Here is a 19,634-nt window from a genome sequence, read left to right as displayed (position 1 = left end):
ACCAATTCTGCCACGCTCAGGTGAAAGAAATGACGGACCACGTCCGAGATTTCAGGGACACACTACCTCAGCTTGGAATGATACGCGGCGTGGTTTCGTTGCCTCCGTAACAAAACAACCATGTCATTCGAGCGGTACGTTTTAGTAAAGCGAACATGATCACTCCAGATTCAAACCCAGCTAGGTGGCATCAGGTAGCACTTCTCTGATTTTTCGGCACATCCAATGCCAAGCAAGCTCCTCTGCGGTTTTGCCGCGCCTTCCGAAGAGCCACTTAACACTGTTCTGGCCCCGAGCGAACATATCTCGGCGCAGGCGTAACTGCCTACCACCGCGCTCCGGTCGCAGGCAGTAGCGAAATGCAACACAGTGCTTAAAGCTGGCGAGTGAATAGCGTACTGACCATGTATGCAACGCTATCAGGCACAAGCAGCGTGGTGTGCACTAATACCACAAGCAACAACTCGTGGCCTTGCGAGAGCAGAGCCTGTAGTTTTTTTGGCCAAACAAAAATCTTCGGTGAGCACTTTATTGGCGATGACTTCGCAACGGCATGCAATTGCAGCCTCGCTTCCCGTCGATTCCGACGTATGCGTGGGACTCGGGAATTTGAAGCCTCGACGCTACAAAAATTGTGTTTACGGCTAGAGAGATCATGCAAAACTGGCGCCGTTTAGTCTTGATGGACCCGCGGAATCCGGAGGAGAAGCTCAAGCTTCACTGGCTTTTGCATGGGGTGGCGACGGAAGGTATGAGCTCAATGAAGCTGCGAGGTAGCGGTCGCATGGGGACGCGTGGACGACCAGACATCGATGACGAGGGCTGTGCTTTCTGAACCTTAATCCGTGGCGTAAGCTTGGTGACTTGCACATTCAGATTTGTGTCGGCGGGTCGTCGTCTCCGCGCCAGCCCGGCCGAAAAATGCTTCGGCTGAAACGGCCCAGGGAAGATTAGGAGGCACTGCAAGGTGCGCGTTGTTCTCGGTGTCAGTGGTTTAGCTACCCGGAACACATGTGTATCCGTGCGTTCTTGAACGCTGCGGGCCCGTTGGTTCTGCCATGTCCTTCGAGCCCATTTTAAAAACCATGGAGGTGGAGAAAGCCGCCTAAGAGGCGGGAGGCTTGGACATGCTTGGGGCGAGGAGCTCGACAGCCACACACGATGGTCATGGTTTGGGCCTGTTGGTGATGCATAAGGGGAAGGCAAAGCACAAATGAGACACAGACAAAGAAAGGAGACAAAAGGACGAGCGCTAACTACCAACAAGATATATATGGAAAAAACCCACAATTTATACATGTCACACTTCCTTTCCACTTGCATTCAACCACATATGCGCAGAGACGGTTGATAGACCTGATAGACCACACCGAGTTATAGTTTCCGAAACGGTCACGTGGCAGAAATCAATAGCATCATTTTTACAAGACAAGTTGAGCATTTTCCCCTTTGACGATCCCTTTCTTGTAAAGAACTCGTGAAAAATTTTAGACTTCTTGCATTCTTGTTCAAAACAAGCACTCTATGCCTTTTCTCTAGGCATTAAAAACCTTTATTACTCTTTGCCACATGACAAATTGCTTAATTTTATGGAAGGCTACATTGACGAGTTCGGTAGTGTGTGTTTTCAAAATGCCGCAGGGGTGTCTGTTAGCAGTTTTTTAGAACTTTTATTATTTTAATTCGTTCCACTTTTATTCGGTATGATGTACGCCGTGCCTATAACGCGAAGGAATATGCATTGGCTCATGCTTTGATTGATTTGATTGATTTTAGGGTTTAATGCGCCGACGCAACGCAGGCGATGAGGCGCGCCGTAGTGGAGGGCTCCGGATTAATTTTGACCACCTGGGGATCTTTAACGTGCGCCAAAATCTCGTACACACGGGCGTTTTTGCTTTTCGCCTCCATCAGAAAAGCAGCCGCCGCGGCCGGGAATCGAACCCGCGACCTCGTGCTCAGCAGCGCAACGCCTTAGCCACTGAGCCACCGCGGCGGGTCATTGGCTCATGCATTGCCCCGATTCTTAGAGACTTGTTTTTATCCAAAGTAGATAACATTGTGGCAGGCCACCTTGACAGCATGAATGTTGTTCGCGTGTTTCGCTTTGTGTACGATTATTTATTGTTCTTGGATTGTAATTCTGATGTCTTAGAATGTCGCACCCATGATGTGCTATCCATTGTTGAAGAAAATTTTAGGCCCCTCGAGTGTACTTTTGAACTTCCGGTTAATGACTCAATCCAGTTTATCGACATAAACTTGAAATTTCAATCAGATCCCACTTGTTGGGCATACCAAACAAGGAGCAGCAAACCACTCCTCCCCTTTCATTCCGTGCACTCAAAATTGGTGAAGAGAGGCATCATAAACATGTGTTTTAAGAATTCTATCAAGAAATCGTGCGTCCATTCTATGGCTGCCAGCCTTCGTCAACTATCGCAAAGATTTTCCAACTCGGGGTACCCAGTTTGTTTGCAAATCTCTGTTGCAGAGTCCTTGCTAAAAAAGTTGCGAGCCCAAACGCAGGAAGAACAGCCGGCCTCACTCGAACCCGTCGAAAGTATGCGGTTTTACCTTATCTCCGCAATAGTCTCACAACTTGAAGAAAATTCGAAGGCGTGCCAATATTACAGTGGCTTTTTTCTGCCCCATAAAAACTGGGCAAGTTATGCATAGTGAGCAATCCCTGTGGTCAACGTTCTAAGCGTTGCGGTAAAAAACATAAATATAAGCCCACAACATGCACAGTAGACATGGTTTACGGAATTCGCCTTTCTTGCGGCAAACATTACATTTGGCAGTCTGGTCACGGTATTAATGGCCGCCTTCGCAAGAACTCTGGCAATGTGAAGAGTGGGAGCGGCGGATGGTTAGCGCAACGCGGTTCCACGTGTGGCTGCGAACGGCTCTTCGACAAATGCATCATAATCGGCAAGAATAAGATACGTTAACCAGAAAAATTATGGAAGCTGAAAAAATATATAGGTTGCAGTCTCAATGCGTGAGCACACCAAATGTATCCCTTTCTCAAAAATAACTACAGTAATCCCTCGTTATAACAAAGTCGCTTTACTCGAAATATCACTTTATTCGAAATTTCTTCTGGTCCAAACCCAAACACATGCATTTTAGTCCGCATTACTCGAAGCTCCAGAAGCGCTTGACCCGCTGAGAGCGAAGTAAACAGCGGAGGTGTCGCCGAGCAGCGCCGACTCAGCGGCGAGTCAGGCTGTGAACATTGCAGGTAAACGCAAGCTGGTGTTTCCCAGGCGATTTCTTCGAGCCTCTCATACTCGATTCGCCCCATCCGACTCTAGACAACGATCGAAACGTGTGGTCGCCCCATTGGATTTTGTTCCTAGGCTTTGGTCAATGGCGTGGACGAGATGGTGCGCGAACACCGACACTCGTTTCATAGAATCAGCAGTTTCGTCGACAAGAGAGCACCAAAAAACTCTTGTGTCGCAAACTTAACGGCTGCACAGCTCGGGAAAAAAATTACGCGCACCTCCCCTCGCGGGAACCCTGGTGTGAGGCGACGCTGAGGCGGTTCCAGAGTACAGAGAGAGAGCGACAAAACTTTTATTGCCGCAAGGGCTAATTCTGGGGAGGGGTGGTGACCGAGGGAGGAAGGTCCCCGGTGACTTTGGCAGCCCGGGCGACGATGGCATCTTGCACCGCCGAATCCCAGCTGCCCAACGCCCTCGCCCAGTGCTCACCGTCTCGATATGGGGGGAATGGGTTGTGGGGGCATTGCCAGAGGAGGTGATCCATGGTTTGGACCACCCCACAAGCGGGGCAGTGGGGTGAAGGGTACAGACCGGGGTACAAGCGGTGCAGGCGGGACAGGCAAGGAAGGGTGTACGTTTGCAGTAAGCGCCATAGGCGTTCTTCGGTGTGAGAGAGTGCCGGGTGTGCAGGGGGCAGTAGACGGCGGGAGAGGCGGTAATGAGACGTAATCTCATGAAAGGAAAGCAGCCGATCTCGAGCTGACAGGGCTCCATGGAAGGGTTCAAGGCTAGGACCCGCTCGGAAGGTGAGCTCTCGAGCGGCTCTGTCTGCTGCCTCGTTCCCTCCCAAGCCCGTGTGGGCTGGGGTCTATACCAGCTCGGTAGGGGAGTCAGGGGGATTTCGAAGAAGGATTTTGAGTGCCAGGGCAGAAATGCGGCCCCGGGCGAAATTTCGATTGACCGTCTTCGAATCGGAGATTATGATCGCAGGGGAAGGCCGCAGTGTTAATGCAAGAGCAATAGCCGCCTCTTCCGCAGTCGCGGGGGAAGACGAGCGAAGGGTGAGGGTGGTAAGAGGGGGACTGTTGGGAGCGTTGATGACTGCGACCGCGTAGGCGTCATGGTGCCTGTAGCTAGCCGCGTCAACATAAACAGTTGCCGGATGCAGTGGGTATCGCTTCGTAAGTGCCCGCGCACGCTGCTCCCTGCGGGCTCGATTGTGCGTCGGGTGCATGTTACGGGGAATGGGCCGAACGATGAATAGGTCATGGATAGTGCTAGGAATGGCAAGAGAGGATTCTGTAGCGAAAGGTAAGTTGATTGCAAGTCGCCGGAGGAGAGATTGACCTGTTGAGCTTGTTGCAAGGCGGCCGTACTGGCTCACAAGATGAGCTTCGAGGAGCTCAGATGCGGTGTTGTAGACACCAAGCGATTCTACACGAGCAGTGGCAGCGCTCTGCGGAATCCTGAGCGCCGTCTTGTACACTATTCGAATGAGTCAATCCAACTTTTTCAGTTCCGTAGAGGAAGGTGCTAGATAAGGAAGAGAGTAAGTAATGCGACTTATTACAAAAGCCTGTATCAGCCGCAATCGCTCTGCCTCTTTGAGCCCTTCGTAGCGGGTGGTGATGCGGCGGAGGAGGTTGATAGTCTGATTGACTTGGGATGTTAGGTTGGCGAGGAATGTGGTATTGGCGCGGTTCTGTTGGATATTGAGGCCTAGGATTTTAAGGCAGGGCACTCGGGCAACAGGGTGATCATCCAGCCGGATCGTAATGTTCGGAGCTGCGCGGGCGCGCTTGGGACTGTTGGGCAAGAGAAGCAGCAGCTATGCCTTCTCGGGCGAACAAGTCAAACCGACATCACGAGCATAGGCAGCAACACAATCTGCCCCCTGCTGGAGGGTGGTTTCAATGTGTGCGTCACAGCCGCCTGGAACCCACAGCGTGACGTCGTCGGCATACAAACTGTGGCGAAGCGAGGGCACATTAGCAAGAAGAGGAGGGAGGTCTATCATAGCGATGTTGAAGAGCAGTGGGGAGAGAACTTCTCCTTGTGGGGTGCCTATGGAGGGGAGCGGAATGACGTCGGAGCGTAGATCATTAATCTGAATGACGGCAGTGCGACTAGCGAGAAAACCCGCACGTAGTTGTAGGTGCGGGCTCCAGGAGACAGAGCAGCCAAATGGCGCAGAATGGCGTAGTGGGAGACCCGATCAAAGGCCTTTTGGAGGTCTAGCGCTAGAACGGCTGATGAGTCGGCAGTAGGGGGAGCAAGGAGAAGATCATGCTTGAGCTGCAATAAGACAACTTGGGTGGAAAGGCCGGCTTGAAATCCGAACATTGTGTGCGGGTACTGTTGCTTACTCTCCAGATATTGGGTCAAACGGGCATGTACGATCATCTCGAGGACCTTACCCGCACACGATGTGAGGGAAATGGTCCTAAGCTGTTCAAGAGCGAGCGGTTTACCCGGCTTGGGAATGAAAGAGACTTTAGCATGCTTCCATTCGGGTGGGAGCTCCCCAGACTCCCAGTGACTGTTATAATATTTTGTTAGGACCTCTATGGACTGATCGTCTAGATTTCGAAGGAGCTTGTTGGTTGTTCCATCCTCTCCTGGCGCTGAGTTTGGACGAATTTTAAGAAGGGCTGCGCGAACTTCAGCTGTGGAAATGGGACGATCCATTGTCTCATTGGGCTGGCCGGTGTATGGTGAAAGGGGCTCCTGCGGGTCCTGGGAAGGTAAAGCTCCCTTAGACGGGCGAGAAGCTGATCGCTTGTTCCGGGAAATTTATTTAATAGGGTGGTGAGACGACTGCGGCTGGTTGATTTCGAATGAGAAGGATCAATCATGTGGCGAAGAATGGCCCAGTTGCGCCGCATGCTAAGGTTGCCACGCATGCTGTCGCAGAACTGACCCTATTGCGCACGTGCCAGTTCAGCCGCATAGTTGTCAATAGTGATGCGGAGATGAGCTATGCGCAGTCGAAGACGACGATTGTGCTTTTGACGGCGCCAGCGTTTCTGAAGGCCCTGATACGCTGCCCAAAGATGCTGAAGGTGAGGGTCAACATTTCCGAAGGAATGTCGGGGTCTAACGATGAACCGTGGGCCTTCTTAATCTCGAGTAGGTGTTTAAGCCAATCCTGAACCGGAGTATCATCGGTAGGGGGTGCTTGTTCTTGACATGAGAGCCGAAAGGCTGGCGAATTTGTGATGTGAGTCTGCCGCAGTTTTGGAGTAAATGCAGAATGCAGGCGCAAAGTGGACTGAATAATGAAGTGATCGCTTCCTAGATTGTGGTGAGTAAATTGCCATTTCAGGTCTCTAACCCACAAGGAAAGTGTGAGGTCAGGAGAGGTGTCTGCCTGTACACTGTTACCTATTCTGGTAGGAATAGAGGGGTCAGATTCTACTGTTAAACGTCTAGTCTGAATTGCTTCCCAAAGTAAGCGGCCTTTCTTAGTGACGCGATTGTAGCCCCAGGCTGTGTGAGGAGCGTTAAAGTCCGCAAGTATAAGAAGGGGGTGGCCAGTTGCCGCTTTTGTGGCCCGAATCAGAAGGGTGCCAAAAGTATGATTAGACGCTTTAGGGCCGCTATAAACGTTAAGTATATGAAGGCAAGAGGCAGAGCGCTTTGGTGGATACAGGGTGATGAAGTCATGTGGTATCGCAATATCGGCAAATGTGTGGTGCTCAGCGGGAATGTTACGCTGTACCAGAACCGCCGTTGAGTTATTACCAGGAGTATGGAAAGCTTGATACCCGTGAGTTTGACGTCTCTTCCAGGCTCTTGCAGGGCAATAACAGCGGAGGTTAAGGGTTCAGCAGAAATTAGGTGTTGAAGATTTTGGCGCTTATGGAAGAAACCACGGCAATTCCACTGCCACGCGACAAGGGGGTTGCCATGCCTATTCATCGTTGCCATCGTTACAGGGAAGGGGGGCATTCTGTGCGGTGTCCAGGGCTCCGAAGAAATGCCGAAGGTTATGGTTGATCGTTTCCAAAGTGGATTGCATCACCGCTTGGTTGGCTAGAAGGGTGTTATGTAGGTGCAAGTATTCATCCCTCTGACTAGCAAGGGAACGTTCAAGAATAGCAAATTTCTCATCACATGCCATCGCACATGGTGACTCATTGATAGAGACCGCTATGCGCTTAGGGGGAGGAGAGTCGGAGTTATCAACTGTCTGAGGAGTAGGGGGAGTTCCGGCTGGCTCGGAGGCATCAGGCGGGTGGTTATGGGCATGACAGAGGGGAAGCTTAGCAAGCTGGAGCTCCCGCTTAAGGGCAGCATTTTCTTGACGCAGGGTAGCGACCTCTGCGCGGAGGGCCCGAAGCTCCTTCATTCCTTCTTCGAGCAAAGGGTCTGGGGAAAGGGGTGGAGAGGAGGATCGAGACGGAGCCCCACCGGGCGAGGAACGCTGGGTGCCCACCTGCTGATGGGGTTGCACATTGGTTGGCAGATTGAAGGCTTGCGTTTTCGTGTTCGCTTGGTTGTTGCCGTCAGGGGGGCGTTTCAACTGCGACTGGCGGGTTGGCATGGGGGGAATACCAGTAGACGGGGCGCCAGTCACAGCCGATGCAGTGAGTCTACCGGCGGCAGCTTGGGCATACGTAGGAGGCTGGTGTCGAGGCTGATAGCTGCGGGGGCACTCAGCTGTGCCGATGACATGTGGGCCCTCACATACAATGCACTTGGGAGAGCAGGGGTGGTCTTCTGGGACGTTGGGAAGTCCGCACTTGGGGCAGCGTTGGGGGGTTGTCTGGGTGTTCGGACACACATCTTGGCGATGGCCTGTCCGCCAGCATGTCGTGCAGACCTCAGTTTTGCGGCGAAAGGGTCTGCAGCGGTAGGTGGCGGAGCGGTAGCGGATCCAAAAAGGAACCCGCGTGCCATGGAAGAGAATTTGAGCGATGTTCGAAGTGTTTAGACGCTTGGCGTCTAGTATTTGGAGGTCAGGGTTATAGTTGCACACACTCTCCATTATTTGCGCCGGGGTGTCGTCCGGGTGCATATTGAAGATGAGGCCGGTGACGGTGTTCGCCGGTACGGCAATGTGTGTGCTCACGGGATACTGTTTCCCATTTAGGAGGAGGGTTTCAAACTTCTCGTCGGATCGTGCTCGCTCCTCAGAGGGCATACTCACAACGATGAAGTTGGAGACCGGGTGTATTCGCACTTGGTCGTCTGGGATCATTGGTAGCGCAGCCTGCCGTTGAATGGTGTCGGCTAAAACCGCTGCAGATACTGTAGCAAGGGCGAGGCCTCCGCGTGGTCGAAGAATTATTTTCACGTCGGTCGCTGGTAATGGAGTCGCTGGCATCCGACGTTCAGGAGAGCGCTGGCCACGCTTGGGACTGGAGCCCGAGGCCGACTGTTGGGAGATTGCAGCAGACGCTGGCGCTTGGTTGGCAGCCATAAACGATGATTGTTTCCGTCTTACATCGAGCCATCCTGGAGTAGCGAGCTCGTTGGGGTCGATGTCTTCGCCGCCTACCGTGTATTCCATGCGGCCGTCGCTGGTAGAAAGGTTGACGGTAGGCTCGGCCAGGGCGTCGGCAGCCATGGAGCTAGCGAGGAGGCACGAGCGCTGCGGTTGGAGGAGGCTGGCGCCGGTGGTGCAGGTGCCACAGGAGCACCGGCGCAGCTGCGGCGGCAGCCGGCGGGGCGGGGGTAGGCCTAGCTGCGGCTCTCGGCGTGGTCGTCACTTCGAAGAGCAGTTTTAAGGAAACGCTTACTCCGAGGACAACGTACTTGGTACCGACGTTTCGGCCGTGATGTTAGGAAGGCGGCGATATCTGTTTTAGGGCCATCGATGCACTCTGTGAGCTGAAAAGGTCGAAGAAGCGGGTGCCCATGCGAGGCGTGTGAACGGCATCTGAGGCACGTGCCTCTCCCTCCAGAGTACAAGCGCAAGCGGAGAGCGACCGTCGACTGAAAGGCCCCCCGAGCACGGCACACCGGTTATATGCGCAGCGCCGAAGGAGAGGAGACCGCGGAGAGAGAGGGCGTTGCACATGCGCACAGCGCGCGCTCCGCCGAGTGCAGCGCCGCCAACCGCCGCGATACGCGGCACGCCGCAGATGTTTGGGTGAGAGTGTGCGTTATCGCGGAGAGGGGAGGAGAGGCGCAGCAGCCTGGACAACGGACGCCGTGACGCAGGAGGGACAGAGCCGAGATCAAGAGATGCTCTCAGCGTAGCATCTAAAATTGCTCAGTGATCATGCAAAGCCCCTATTGCAAAACCACTCGGATTTCATGATTGCGCTGTGTACCCAGAATGAGCGGTTAATCGTAGTTTTATTTCAAAGAACACAACCTCAAACTGGAGCCACTGCGTTTGCGGCGCTTTCCAACGCGAAACTCTCGTAACGTTCCGTGACGCCCACACGCTTCCTATAAAAGTGTCCTGTGGCACTACCACTTTTATGTGCAGCGACCACAGCATCATGCAATGCTTCGCAATTGGATCAGCGGTGGCTCGCGCCCAGCAAGAACTTGAAACAGCCAAAGCTGCTTGCCTTTTTTGCACCTGAATAAAGCTTTGTTTCACTGAATACATTGTGTTCTGATTTCCCACAGCTGTTGCGCAAATATTTGTCAAATGCTTTAGCTTTTCTCGAGTTGTCGCTCATATCAAAACGCTGCTTATAACGAACTTTTTGGCCGTCCCACTGACTTCATTATATCGAGGGATCACTGTATGTTATCTCAAACGATTATAAGTGTCTGCGTATGTGTGGTGGAATGCAAGTGGAAAGCGTGCCCTGTATATATTGTGGGTTTTTTCCAAATATATTTTGTTGGTAGTTAGCGCTCGTCCTGTTGTCTCCTTTCTTTGTCTGCGTCTCATTTGCGCTTTCAGTTCCCATACACGAGGGCAAGGCCTGATCGGTTTGATACCAAGCGGCAAACAAAATGCTAGGCCGGTCGGGCAACCTGTTTCAAGACGTGGTGAACCTAACTGACGTCTAGGCTGCAAGGAGGGAAGATGTTGAGGCCTCCGATGTTTCGTCAAACCCTCTCGGAAAGCTGAGTCACTTCGGTGCCGCGGAAGGCTCGTTCTGTTGCAAAACATCAAGAGCCGCCAACGAAGACGACGCTGTGCCCAATTCGAGGTTTCCGCAGGAGCCCAAAGCATTGTCGGAACGCAGGACGTCAGATGTAACCTCAGCTAAGCAGTCCTCTGGCCGATTCAGTGCCTGTAGGTGCAGAGTAGCGAAAGGCATATCATGAATGGTAAGCACCGTGCCCATGGTTCATATTCCTTACCAGGGAAAATATATTCTCTTGAGTACCGGAGCTTAGCAACCCCAAACCTCCGAGGACTGTCCAGCGAAGGACGATAGACCCGGAAGTAGACGTTCTGACTGCCCACAACGCGAAAGTAGAGAGCGACGGGGACACCGGAAGCAGGGTGGAGCGTTTCACGTCACGGCACTCCGCTTGCATCAGCCACGCATTGTGCTGGTTCTCTGGATTTTCGCCGCCAGTATATACTTCGTTTGTTTCTGTTACAAGAGTAGAGTGTGATTTTTTTAGGATGTAAGGAGCAGTAAATCTTCTCCATATTCGCCAAATGATGCCATAGGCAGGGGAGATTTCCTTGCGAACATTTTGAACCCATTTGCATAACCGAAAGCCTCCTAATAGGAATATAAAATTTCAAATAGGTGTTGCCATCACGAGATAAAACTAGTACTGAAGTATATGAGCGTCCGCACAAGCTTTATGCTCGCTGTGAAGAAAAGATTTCACTTAGATTATCTAGGCAATATCTGGAAGGGTATCCGGGGCTTGTGGTAGACGTGATCCAAGGTGTTAGTCACTCTACACCATATAATAAATAGGTGTGTTTGAATATATCCTGAAAATGTAAAACCAGCACCGGAAACTGAATGTGATTTTCTGACATTACTTGATAATAAGAAAAATACAAATCAGAGTTGTAGAAGCTGATGGAAAGTTCCTGAAGTTGAATGATATAATATCTGAAAGTTACATGCAAGACCACTACAATATGAAGACTTCACAGAAACAGTCAACGCAAGAATTAAACGTAACGGGGGAGAAAAAACTCAGAGTGTAGAGGGAGTTTTGTAAGCAGAACATTCAGGTTATTTCTACTGAGAGGCACAACTGCAATAAATTCGAAGAAGGAAATAGTAGTCATCCAGTGTGTCAACGGCGTTGATCAGCGCAAATTAACATACAATATGATCATTTGTATGGTTTGGGATTTATATGGTTTTTATAGTTTGGGATTTGCGGTCCCGCACAACATGAGCTAATGCCTTCATGCTTTGTTATAGATCTTCACAATCGCCGTTGCCTGCTGCACGTGCGTTGCTGCTGACTGTCAAGATAGGGCCTTGGTCCACGTGTTGATAGGCTGTCATCGCACTCCTGAAGCGGAACCTGGTGCGCATGTGACGCGATTTCCGAATTCAGCGCCACCGCCCTGCATAAAAGGACTTGCTCGGCTCCGACCCTCTGGGATTTTCGATTACGCACAACATAAGCTAAACACCCGCCGCAGTGGCTCAGTGGCTAAGGCGTTGCGCTGCTGAGCACGAGGTCGCGGGTTCGATTCTCGGCCACGGCAACCGCTTTTCAGTTGGAGGCGAGAAGCAAAAACGCCCTAGTGTACGAAATTTCGGCGCACGATAAAGATCCCCAGGTGGTCAAAATTATTCCGGAGCAATCCACAACAGCGCGCCTTATCGCCAGCGTTGCGTCGGCGCATTAAACCCTACAATCAATCAATCAAATCAAATCAATCAATCAATCAATGAACATGAGCTAAACGTTTTCATGCTTTGTTATACGTATGTCATAGCATTTGAACCTTTGTTTGTTTTCTAAATATCTGTCGTGTTTGCTGATTCCCATTTTTGTGGTTATGTGCTTGACATTTTTGTGGTTTATTGAGCCATGGGGATCGACGTAGTGACGTATAAGATCCGTATTGGTGTCTTCAGTAGTAGTCGCAGGATCAAGACTGCTATACCTGAGCTCTCTTCTGCAAGGACCGCCTCACTTTGCGTTCTCTGCCCGAGACCCTCTCTGGCACTGTCAATTTTCTTCGCGCTTCTTTTACTCTGTTCTGCTGACATCAAGGCCAACCCTGGTCCCATCATTGATTAAGCATGTGCCCTTCTTAGGGAATTAATGGAAACCAGAAGAAAGGAATTTGAGGCCACTGCAAGCATTCTGAAATAAATCAAGCAAGATGTTGACGATATTAGGTCCCGAGTCTGCGCTGTTGAAAAAAAGCTACCAATCGTACCAGAAATCGGCACTGGTGTGAAAGCTGTTAATCATTCCCTGGAAGAAGTTAAAATGACTTTATCACGCACGAATGGAGACCTGAAAGACGTGGTGGATGGCTTGAATAACCGTGGACGCCGAAATAACCTACTAATCAAAGGCTTAGCGGAAGTCGAGAAGGAGGGCTATGACGCTAGCGAAAGGTTAGATCTCTGTTACACTCACCTAAACATAACCTCGCAACCTGGGGACATTGAACGGGCCCACCGAATAGCGCAGCCTCTATCTGATCTCACACTTCCGATAATCATTAAGTTCCTAAATTTTAAGACGAAAGACACAATCCTGCGAAGTACGCATAATATTAAAGATGTCGAACCGAAAGTATGGCTTGGGGAAGATTTCTTTTCCAAAATGCAGTTTGCACGTAAAACGTTGCGTGGCTTCGCTAAGCAACACAGAGGAACGGATGACCACTACTCCATACGCTAGAACAAACTTAAACTTAAAGGCCACATTTACTACTATGACACTCTTTCCGCGCGTGTTGTACAAGCAGACCCACCAAAAGTCCGTACTCCACAATGACAAAAAGTCAGAATTGACCCCGCTAAAAGCACAGTGCATACCTTACCTCTTCTTATCGCAAACGTTCCCAGCATTATAAATAAAGTTGATAAATCGCTGTCAATTACTCATACGTCTTCCGCTGATATAATACTGGGCCCCGAAACTTGGCTCAGTGGTGATATACACAATAGTTAACTATTGCTCCCAGATTACTTTGCAGTTTTCCGTAAAGATAGAACTTCCCGAGGGGGTGGTGTTCTGATAGCAATAAGAGCTGCTTATCAACCTTCACTTGTAATAATTGATTCCCCCCTTGAATTACTGTGCGTTAGAACCCAGTTCGAAGGCAGCACGTTTATTATTGTGGTGTGTTATCGTTCTCCTGACGGTATTACAGACTTTGTAGATCACCTGACCGACGAGCTTGAAATGATCTACAATAGATTCCCTCAGTGTGTGCCGTTGGTAAGCTGTGATTTCAGCTACCCCACCATGAACTGGACCACACCACCTTCGCTATCAACTCCTGCCCGACCAGAGGTGCCTCGCTTTCTCCACGCGCTAAGATTGTTTCACTTAACCCAACTAGTAAAACGCGAGGTAAACGCATCATCGACTTACTTTTAACGAACAGTCCAGATAATGCTGTCACACGTCTTATTGATAAGATTACCGACGATATAGAGATACATTGTTTACACCCACTTGCTCTTACCGATATGAAAACAAAGCCTAAACGTATACTAAATTATGACAAGGCCGATCGTGGGAAAATGAACTGCATGTTAACTGATTTTTTTACGTCCTTTGAAAACGAGTTCGACTCTCATGCAACTAACGAAAATTGGGTAATCTTCCCTGAAGGTTGAAAATACGTGCATACCAGAGATGTTTTTCAAATCAAGGGCTAATGCTCCCTGCTCTAAAAAGTAGGTAAAGCATTGCTTAAACAAAAAGGAAAGAGCATATAAAAATGCCTCTCAAAGCAACAATGATCATGCTTGGGAAAGATATAAAGAATTAGCTCGCGAATCAGAAAGAACAATCCACGAAGCAAAAAATTATTTCAATGATACGCTGCCTAATTTGTTAAAATCTGACCCCAAAACGTTTTGCTGTGCAATTAACCACGAAAGATGTCGACGGTGTAGTTACTCTGAAGGTTTGAAATGGTCTCACTGTGCCCAATGAATTTTGATTTTTTTGAATTCAAACAATGTTTATTACATCCTTGTGAATGTCATACAATTATGTCGTGGTATTCTGAACAAAACATTTAGTGGCGTTTTTGTCGACGAACGACCACTTCATGAGCCCTGCACAGTTTCTAGTTACATGATAACGCACCCAAGCGAGCCTATAAACGTCACTGTTGCAGGTGTACTCTGCGCAATTGACAGGATCCTCTAAACTCCAGTCCTGGACAGGATGGTGTCAGTATAAAACTGCTGAAACGAACTTAACATGTATCATTGCTCTTGTTGTCATTAATATTTCAAGAATCACTGGATACCTGCTGCGTTCCTGATGATTGAAAGTTTGGTCATGTTGCACCTATATTTATATCTGGTGAGCCATCCTGTCCAAGCAATTGCCGCCCAATACCACTCACATCAGTTTGTTGTAAGCTTCTAGAGCATATAATTTACTCTCACATTATGAGCCACCTTAATGCAAATAATTGGTTATTCGAAAATCAGCATGGCTTCAGGTACAAGCGCATCTGCCAAACGCAGTTGTTCGAACTAACCACAGACCTAAAGGATTCTTAGCACAAATCACTTTGCACCGACGCAATGTATATTGACCTTTCCAAAGCATTCGATCCTGCACCCCATAAACGGCTAATTAAGAAGATAAACAGACTCAAGTTAGATGAAAGAAAACCAGCCAATGCAATAATGAGTTGCTATGGTGTATTCAGTCAGTACGTATAAATGTTAACCTATCCAATTCCTCTGCAGTTATATCAGGGGTTCCGAAAGTATCGGTGTTGGGCCCGTTATTATTTTTTAATATGTAATGACATAGCGAATAATAACAATTCAACACTACGGCTGTTCGCCGATGATAGTGTGATTTATAGACAAATATGCACTGCGGGTGAAGCAGCGATTCTGCAAAAAGACTTGAATACCCTCGCGGAATGGTGTTGCGTATGTAAAATGGAAATGAATGCAGGAAAAGCACTCATCAGTTTTCTTTCCCTCTAAAACCCTCCGTTTATTATACGCAGCGCAGTAGCATAATCGAACGAAGCCCTTTTTTTAAATACCTCGGTGTCGTTTTCCCGTCCGATTTAACCTGGAATATGCACATTGAACAGATCACTAATAAAACACTCAAAAAGCCTGGGTTTCGTAAGCGTCGCTTACATCTCGCAAATAGTGACACAAGGTTTCGTGAGTACATTTCCATTACCAGAGCTACACTCGACTACGTCTCAGTTATTTGGCACCCTCACACCACCTCCCTTATAGATTGTATCGAATCCATTCAAAATAAGGCAGCGGGACGGCCCAGAGTTGAGTGTCCTTGTCGCTACTGCGTGCAGCGTCCTGGAGCTGCGGCGGATAAGTTCTTGATTGAGCTTCGTTTGGAAACCGGGCACAGTCCCAGAAGATGTGCCACTGGTCTGCCGGACCCACACCACACACTTTACACACGTCCGTCGAATAAAGCTCTGGATGAAACCTGTGCAGCGTCGCCGGGGCGAGGATGGACCCGGTCTGGAGCTGTCGTAGTAGAACTGCTTCCTCCCGGCTCAGGCCCTGGTGGGGGGGTGGCATGACCCGTCGAGCCAGGCGGTAAGCCTTGGTGATCTCGTCGCGGCGCTTAGTCGTTTTGCAGGCACAAATAAAGTTTTTCCTAATCCTAATCCTAAGGCAGCGGGTTTCATATTGCGCGCTTACTCTCCTTGTCAAAGCATTCCTAAAGGGACTTGTTCAAAATGCAAATTTTTTATTTTGTCAGATATCTTCCGTGAAAAGTTTATTTTTTCCAGTTTTCTTATGTTTGCGTCTTCAAAAGTCTGCCCGGCCATTAACCTCTATGCACGGTATTATAAAGATTAAAGGTGTTACTTCTGCCAAATCTGAATCTTTGTTGAAATGCTGCGCGTTACACGGTCCTCGCTACGCCGGCTCTCGGCAAATAATTCCACACATCAAAGATATGTTGGATCGTACCATCCAATTTATCTGGTTGATAGGGAACACGAGGTTGTTATGTGTTTTTTTTACGAAGACTATCTACGCCCATACACGATTTAATTGGGTCATACGACAGTGCGGCTTCAAAGGTCGCATAATCTGACAAACATCCGTCAAAGCGGATGCGAGCTCGAGAGCTGCGGAATTGCCAGTGCTTCCGTTCTGCAGCTTGATTTGGTAAAGGCATTTCATTGTGTGCAGCATAAGATTTTTTGTTTTATTTTAAACCGCGAAAATGTAAGCTCTGTGATAAAATGGGGGGATAAATCAGCCTTTGCGAGTCGGAAGTGCCCAACTTGGTCAGTTGTTGGCATGCACGCGACGGCTCCACCCAGTGTGCAATTAAAAATTAGCTTTCTCGGCTTCCGCCAGAGTGAAGTGACTTGATTGATTGATTGATTGATTGATTGATTGATTGATTGATTGATTGATTGATTGATTGATTGATTGATTGATTGATTGATTGATTGATTGATTGATTGATTGATTGATTGATTGATTGATTGATTGATTGATTGATTGATTGATTGATTGATTATAGCGTTCAACGCGCCGACGCAACGCAGGCGGTGAGGCCTGCCGTTGTGGAGGGCTCCGGATTAATTTTGACCCCCTGGAGATCTTTAACGTGCGCCGAAATCTCGTACACACGGGTGTTTTTGCTTTTCGCCTCTATCAGAAAAGCGTCCGCCGAGAGTGAAGTGACTTGCTGTTCGTTCCCGCAAAACGCGTGGGATGTTTACGGCGAGCTCGAAGAAAAAGATCGCATTTTCTTATTGTGCTTTCACCTCGTAGTGCAAGCAGTTACGTCTTTACATCCCCTGTATTTGAAACTCGATTCTTCATTGCGTTCGAGCCGAACAACATGTACACGTGAAACCCGGTCCTTTGGTTCACTGCGTTGTGTGCAATCACCAAAACAAAAGGCAACTTCGGGACTCTAATGCTTCCGCTATGGTTATTTAGGAGACTATTTCTATCATGCTGTGCACGTTTTGCATCCAATAGTAACTGGACGGCGTTTGGTACTGCTGGTTGCGTAGTTGTGCAAAATTCCAAGTGCTCGTTCGGCCTGATGAGTGCCATTTCGCATTCAGTTCAACATATGGTGCCTTAAGCGCTAGTGTGCCGAAAAGTCAGAACCGGCGAAACGCTGCACTAAAACTCTCCGCAGGGTGCCGACGTAGCGTGCCCCAAACATTTACCCCTTAGCTTACGCAGTCAGAGAGCGCTATCGTACAGCGTATATCGTATAGTATATCGACAGTATACAGTGCAATATACAGTACAGTATATATCGTACTATTAGTATATATATTAGTAGAGCGCTATACTCTTTACTATTAAAGAACACGGAGTCACGTCATACTGCTCATAATTCACCGCTATGCTTGACACTGGATGCAGCGGCTAAAACCGGCAATACCGCGGAATACGGCGCATTCCGCAATCCCTGAGGAGATTTACGTATCGACCTCGCTGGTATATATGCGGACAACTCACTGCGCAGCGCCCAGGGCTCGAGGTCGGAGAGCCCACGAAGCATCTTGAGCAGACCAAGCGAGCACTCTGTGGACACGGGGGCCTCGAGGAGCCGCTGCCTGACCCATGGCGGCACGTTGTGCACCAGGCTTCCGGAGAAGTGCCGTACAGTGGCGGCGAGGTTTTCTCGCCACGGGTCCGGGCTCCGGACGGACTGTGAGGAGCCGTTGGAATGGGAAATCGCCAGGGCTGCCCCGTCCACCAAAGACCTCTCCAAAATTACCAAGAGAGACAGGCCCACCAACGCGAGCAATAACAACATCCTCCACGTTCTCATTCTGCTCTCTCAAAAGTGCGAGGCCTTTGAGAAATTTTTTCTACCCCAGCCGTAAAATAGTTCTCGTCGCTGACGTTGAAACGCACGATGCCTGAGTAACTACTCTGATATAATGATGTCTCTCGGCCTGCTTTCACGCGAAGTTGTTATAACGTTACTTGACGGATAAAAGGTGAAGGGACACCACTGCAGTTGGGAGTTGTCCGACCGCACTCTGTCATATGTTGCAGACAGCGTTATATGCGTACGTCGAAGAGAGCGCGCAGCACTGCTTTCCCATCAGACGAGTAACGTCACCGGAGGGTTTAACGTCACGGGAGGACGTTACCGGAGGACGTCACCGGAGGATGCTCGCAGCCTACGTACTGCCGCCCTCCAGGGGTTGTAAAAGCATAGCTACACGTAAACCTATTGGTGGTCTGTGGGTACGTATGAAGGAAGGTTGTACAAGTTCTAGCGATGTCCCAGTCCCAGTGTGGAGGCTGGTTCTTATAAGAAAACTGCGCTATCTCGGTTGATTTTAAAAAACAAAAAACGAAGTGTTTGTTGTTTTGTCTTGGTAAAGTACTGCTTAAGATTAAACAAACAAATTTCCCAAATTTATTGTCCAGGCGTCCATAGGTGTAGATGCAAAAAATTGTGCCTACCAATATGTACGTAGGAAAATATTTGTCAAGGCTGCTTATTGCAGTCTCCGGTCGGGACATCAAATAAACAATCTAGCACTAGGTTTCGTTTCCCAAAAAGTCACTGTCAAAGGCGGTGCACAAAGTTTGCTTAAACTAACGCAAGCATGCAGCAGCGCAATTGTTTTCGACACAAGAACGACAAGGCGGCAGGTCAAGGCCTCCGACGGCTGGCCCAAGAGGACAATAAGGAAACATGGGTGTAATACGCGCGGCCTTATCGATATCCCCGTCATCAGTCATTGCGGATTAGATGTATCAGTGCGGCCTGTCTTTTCTCTGCCTACTTTAGACGGAGAAGTGCCACAACAGATTCCGAATAATTGCAGATGCAGACACTTCTGCAGAGTTGGAATAACACGCTCTGTTGTTGGCTGAGATGTTGAGAATTTTAATGGCGGTTCAACTGTTTATTAAACAAGATTTCTTGAAACGCTGATAGAATAAAGAAAGGTGAAGGGCGTTTTGCTTTTTTTTTGTGGTGAGCAAATTCAATGGTCAATAATGCAAGTATTCGAATTCTATCTATTTCTTCATTAATTTAAAACTATCTCACAGGCTTCTCTGAAGGCGTTTTGAGTAAAAGGGACTTAAATGTTATTGTAAGAGTGGCCATTCATAGAGCGCTGCATTCATTATATAGAGTTCATATTTGTATGCAAACATAAGCCGACAGCAAATGAAGTCCTGTTAGGGGAGATAATCAGAAAAAAGTTCTGTAGAATAGAACTAATGAACTGTGATATCACAATGTGAAAATTTATACAAAGAAAGGCAAGGCCGAAAAATGCATATACAGCACAAAGTGGTGAAATAAACTTGAGATATGCACCGCAGC

The 19,634-nt window shown here is 48.9% G+C and overlaps 1 protein-coding gene across 1 annotated transcript in view; it reads right to left on the bottom strand.

Annotated features, from left to right (window-relative positions):
* LOC144166258 (nose resistant to fluoxetine protein 6-like) overlaps nucleotides 1–18,381 on the bottom strand; it is a 315,613-nt gene extending 297,232 nt beyond the window's left edge. Inside the window, exon 1 of the mRNA XM_077695828.1 lies at nucleotides 17,795–18,381. Coding sequence (XP_077551954.1) covers nucleotides 17,795–18,110 — 316 coding nt within the window. The 5' untranslated portion in view covers nucleotides 18,111–18,381. The remainder of the gene's footprint in view (nucleotides 1–17,794) is intronic.
* Between the last annotated feature and the right edge of the window lie 1,253 nt (nucleotides 18,382–19,634).

Source organism: Haemaphysalis longicornis, unplaced genomic scaffold (genome assembly GCF_048455015.1).
Source record: "Haemaphysalis longicornis isolate Haplotype H1 unplaced genomic scaffold, Haemaphysalis longicornis Haplotype H1 scaffold_1, whole genome shotgun sequence".
Lineage (NCBI taxonomy): Eukaryota > Metazoa > Arthropoda > Arachnida > Ixodida > Ixodidae > Haemaphysalis > Haemaphysalis longicornis.
The sequence above is the reverse complement of the archived record's forward strand: the minus strand, read 5'-3'. Positions and strand labels throughout refer to the sequence as shown.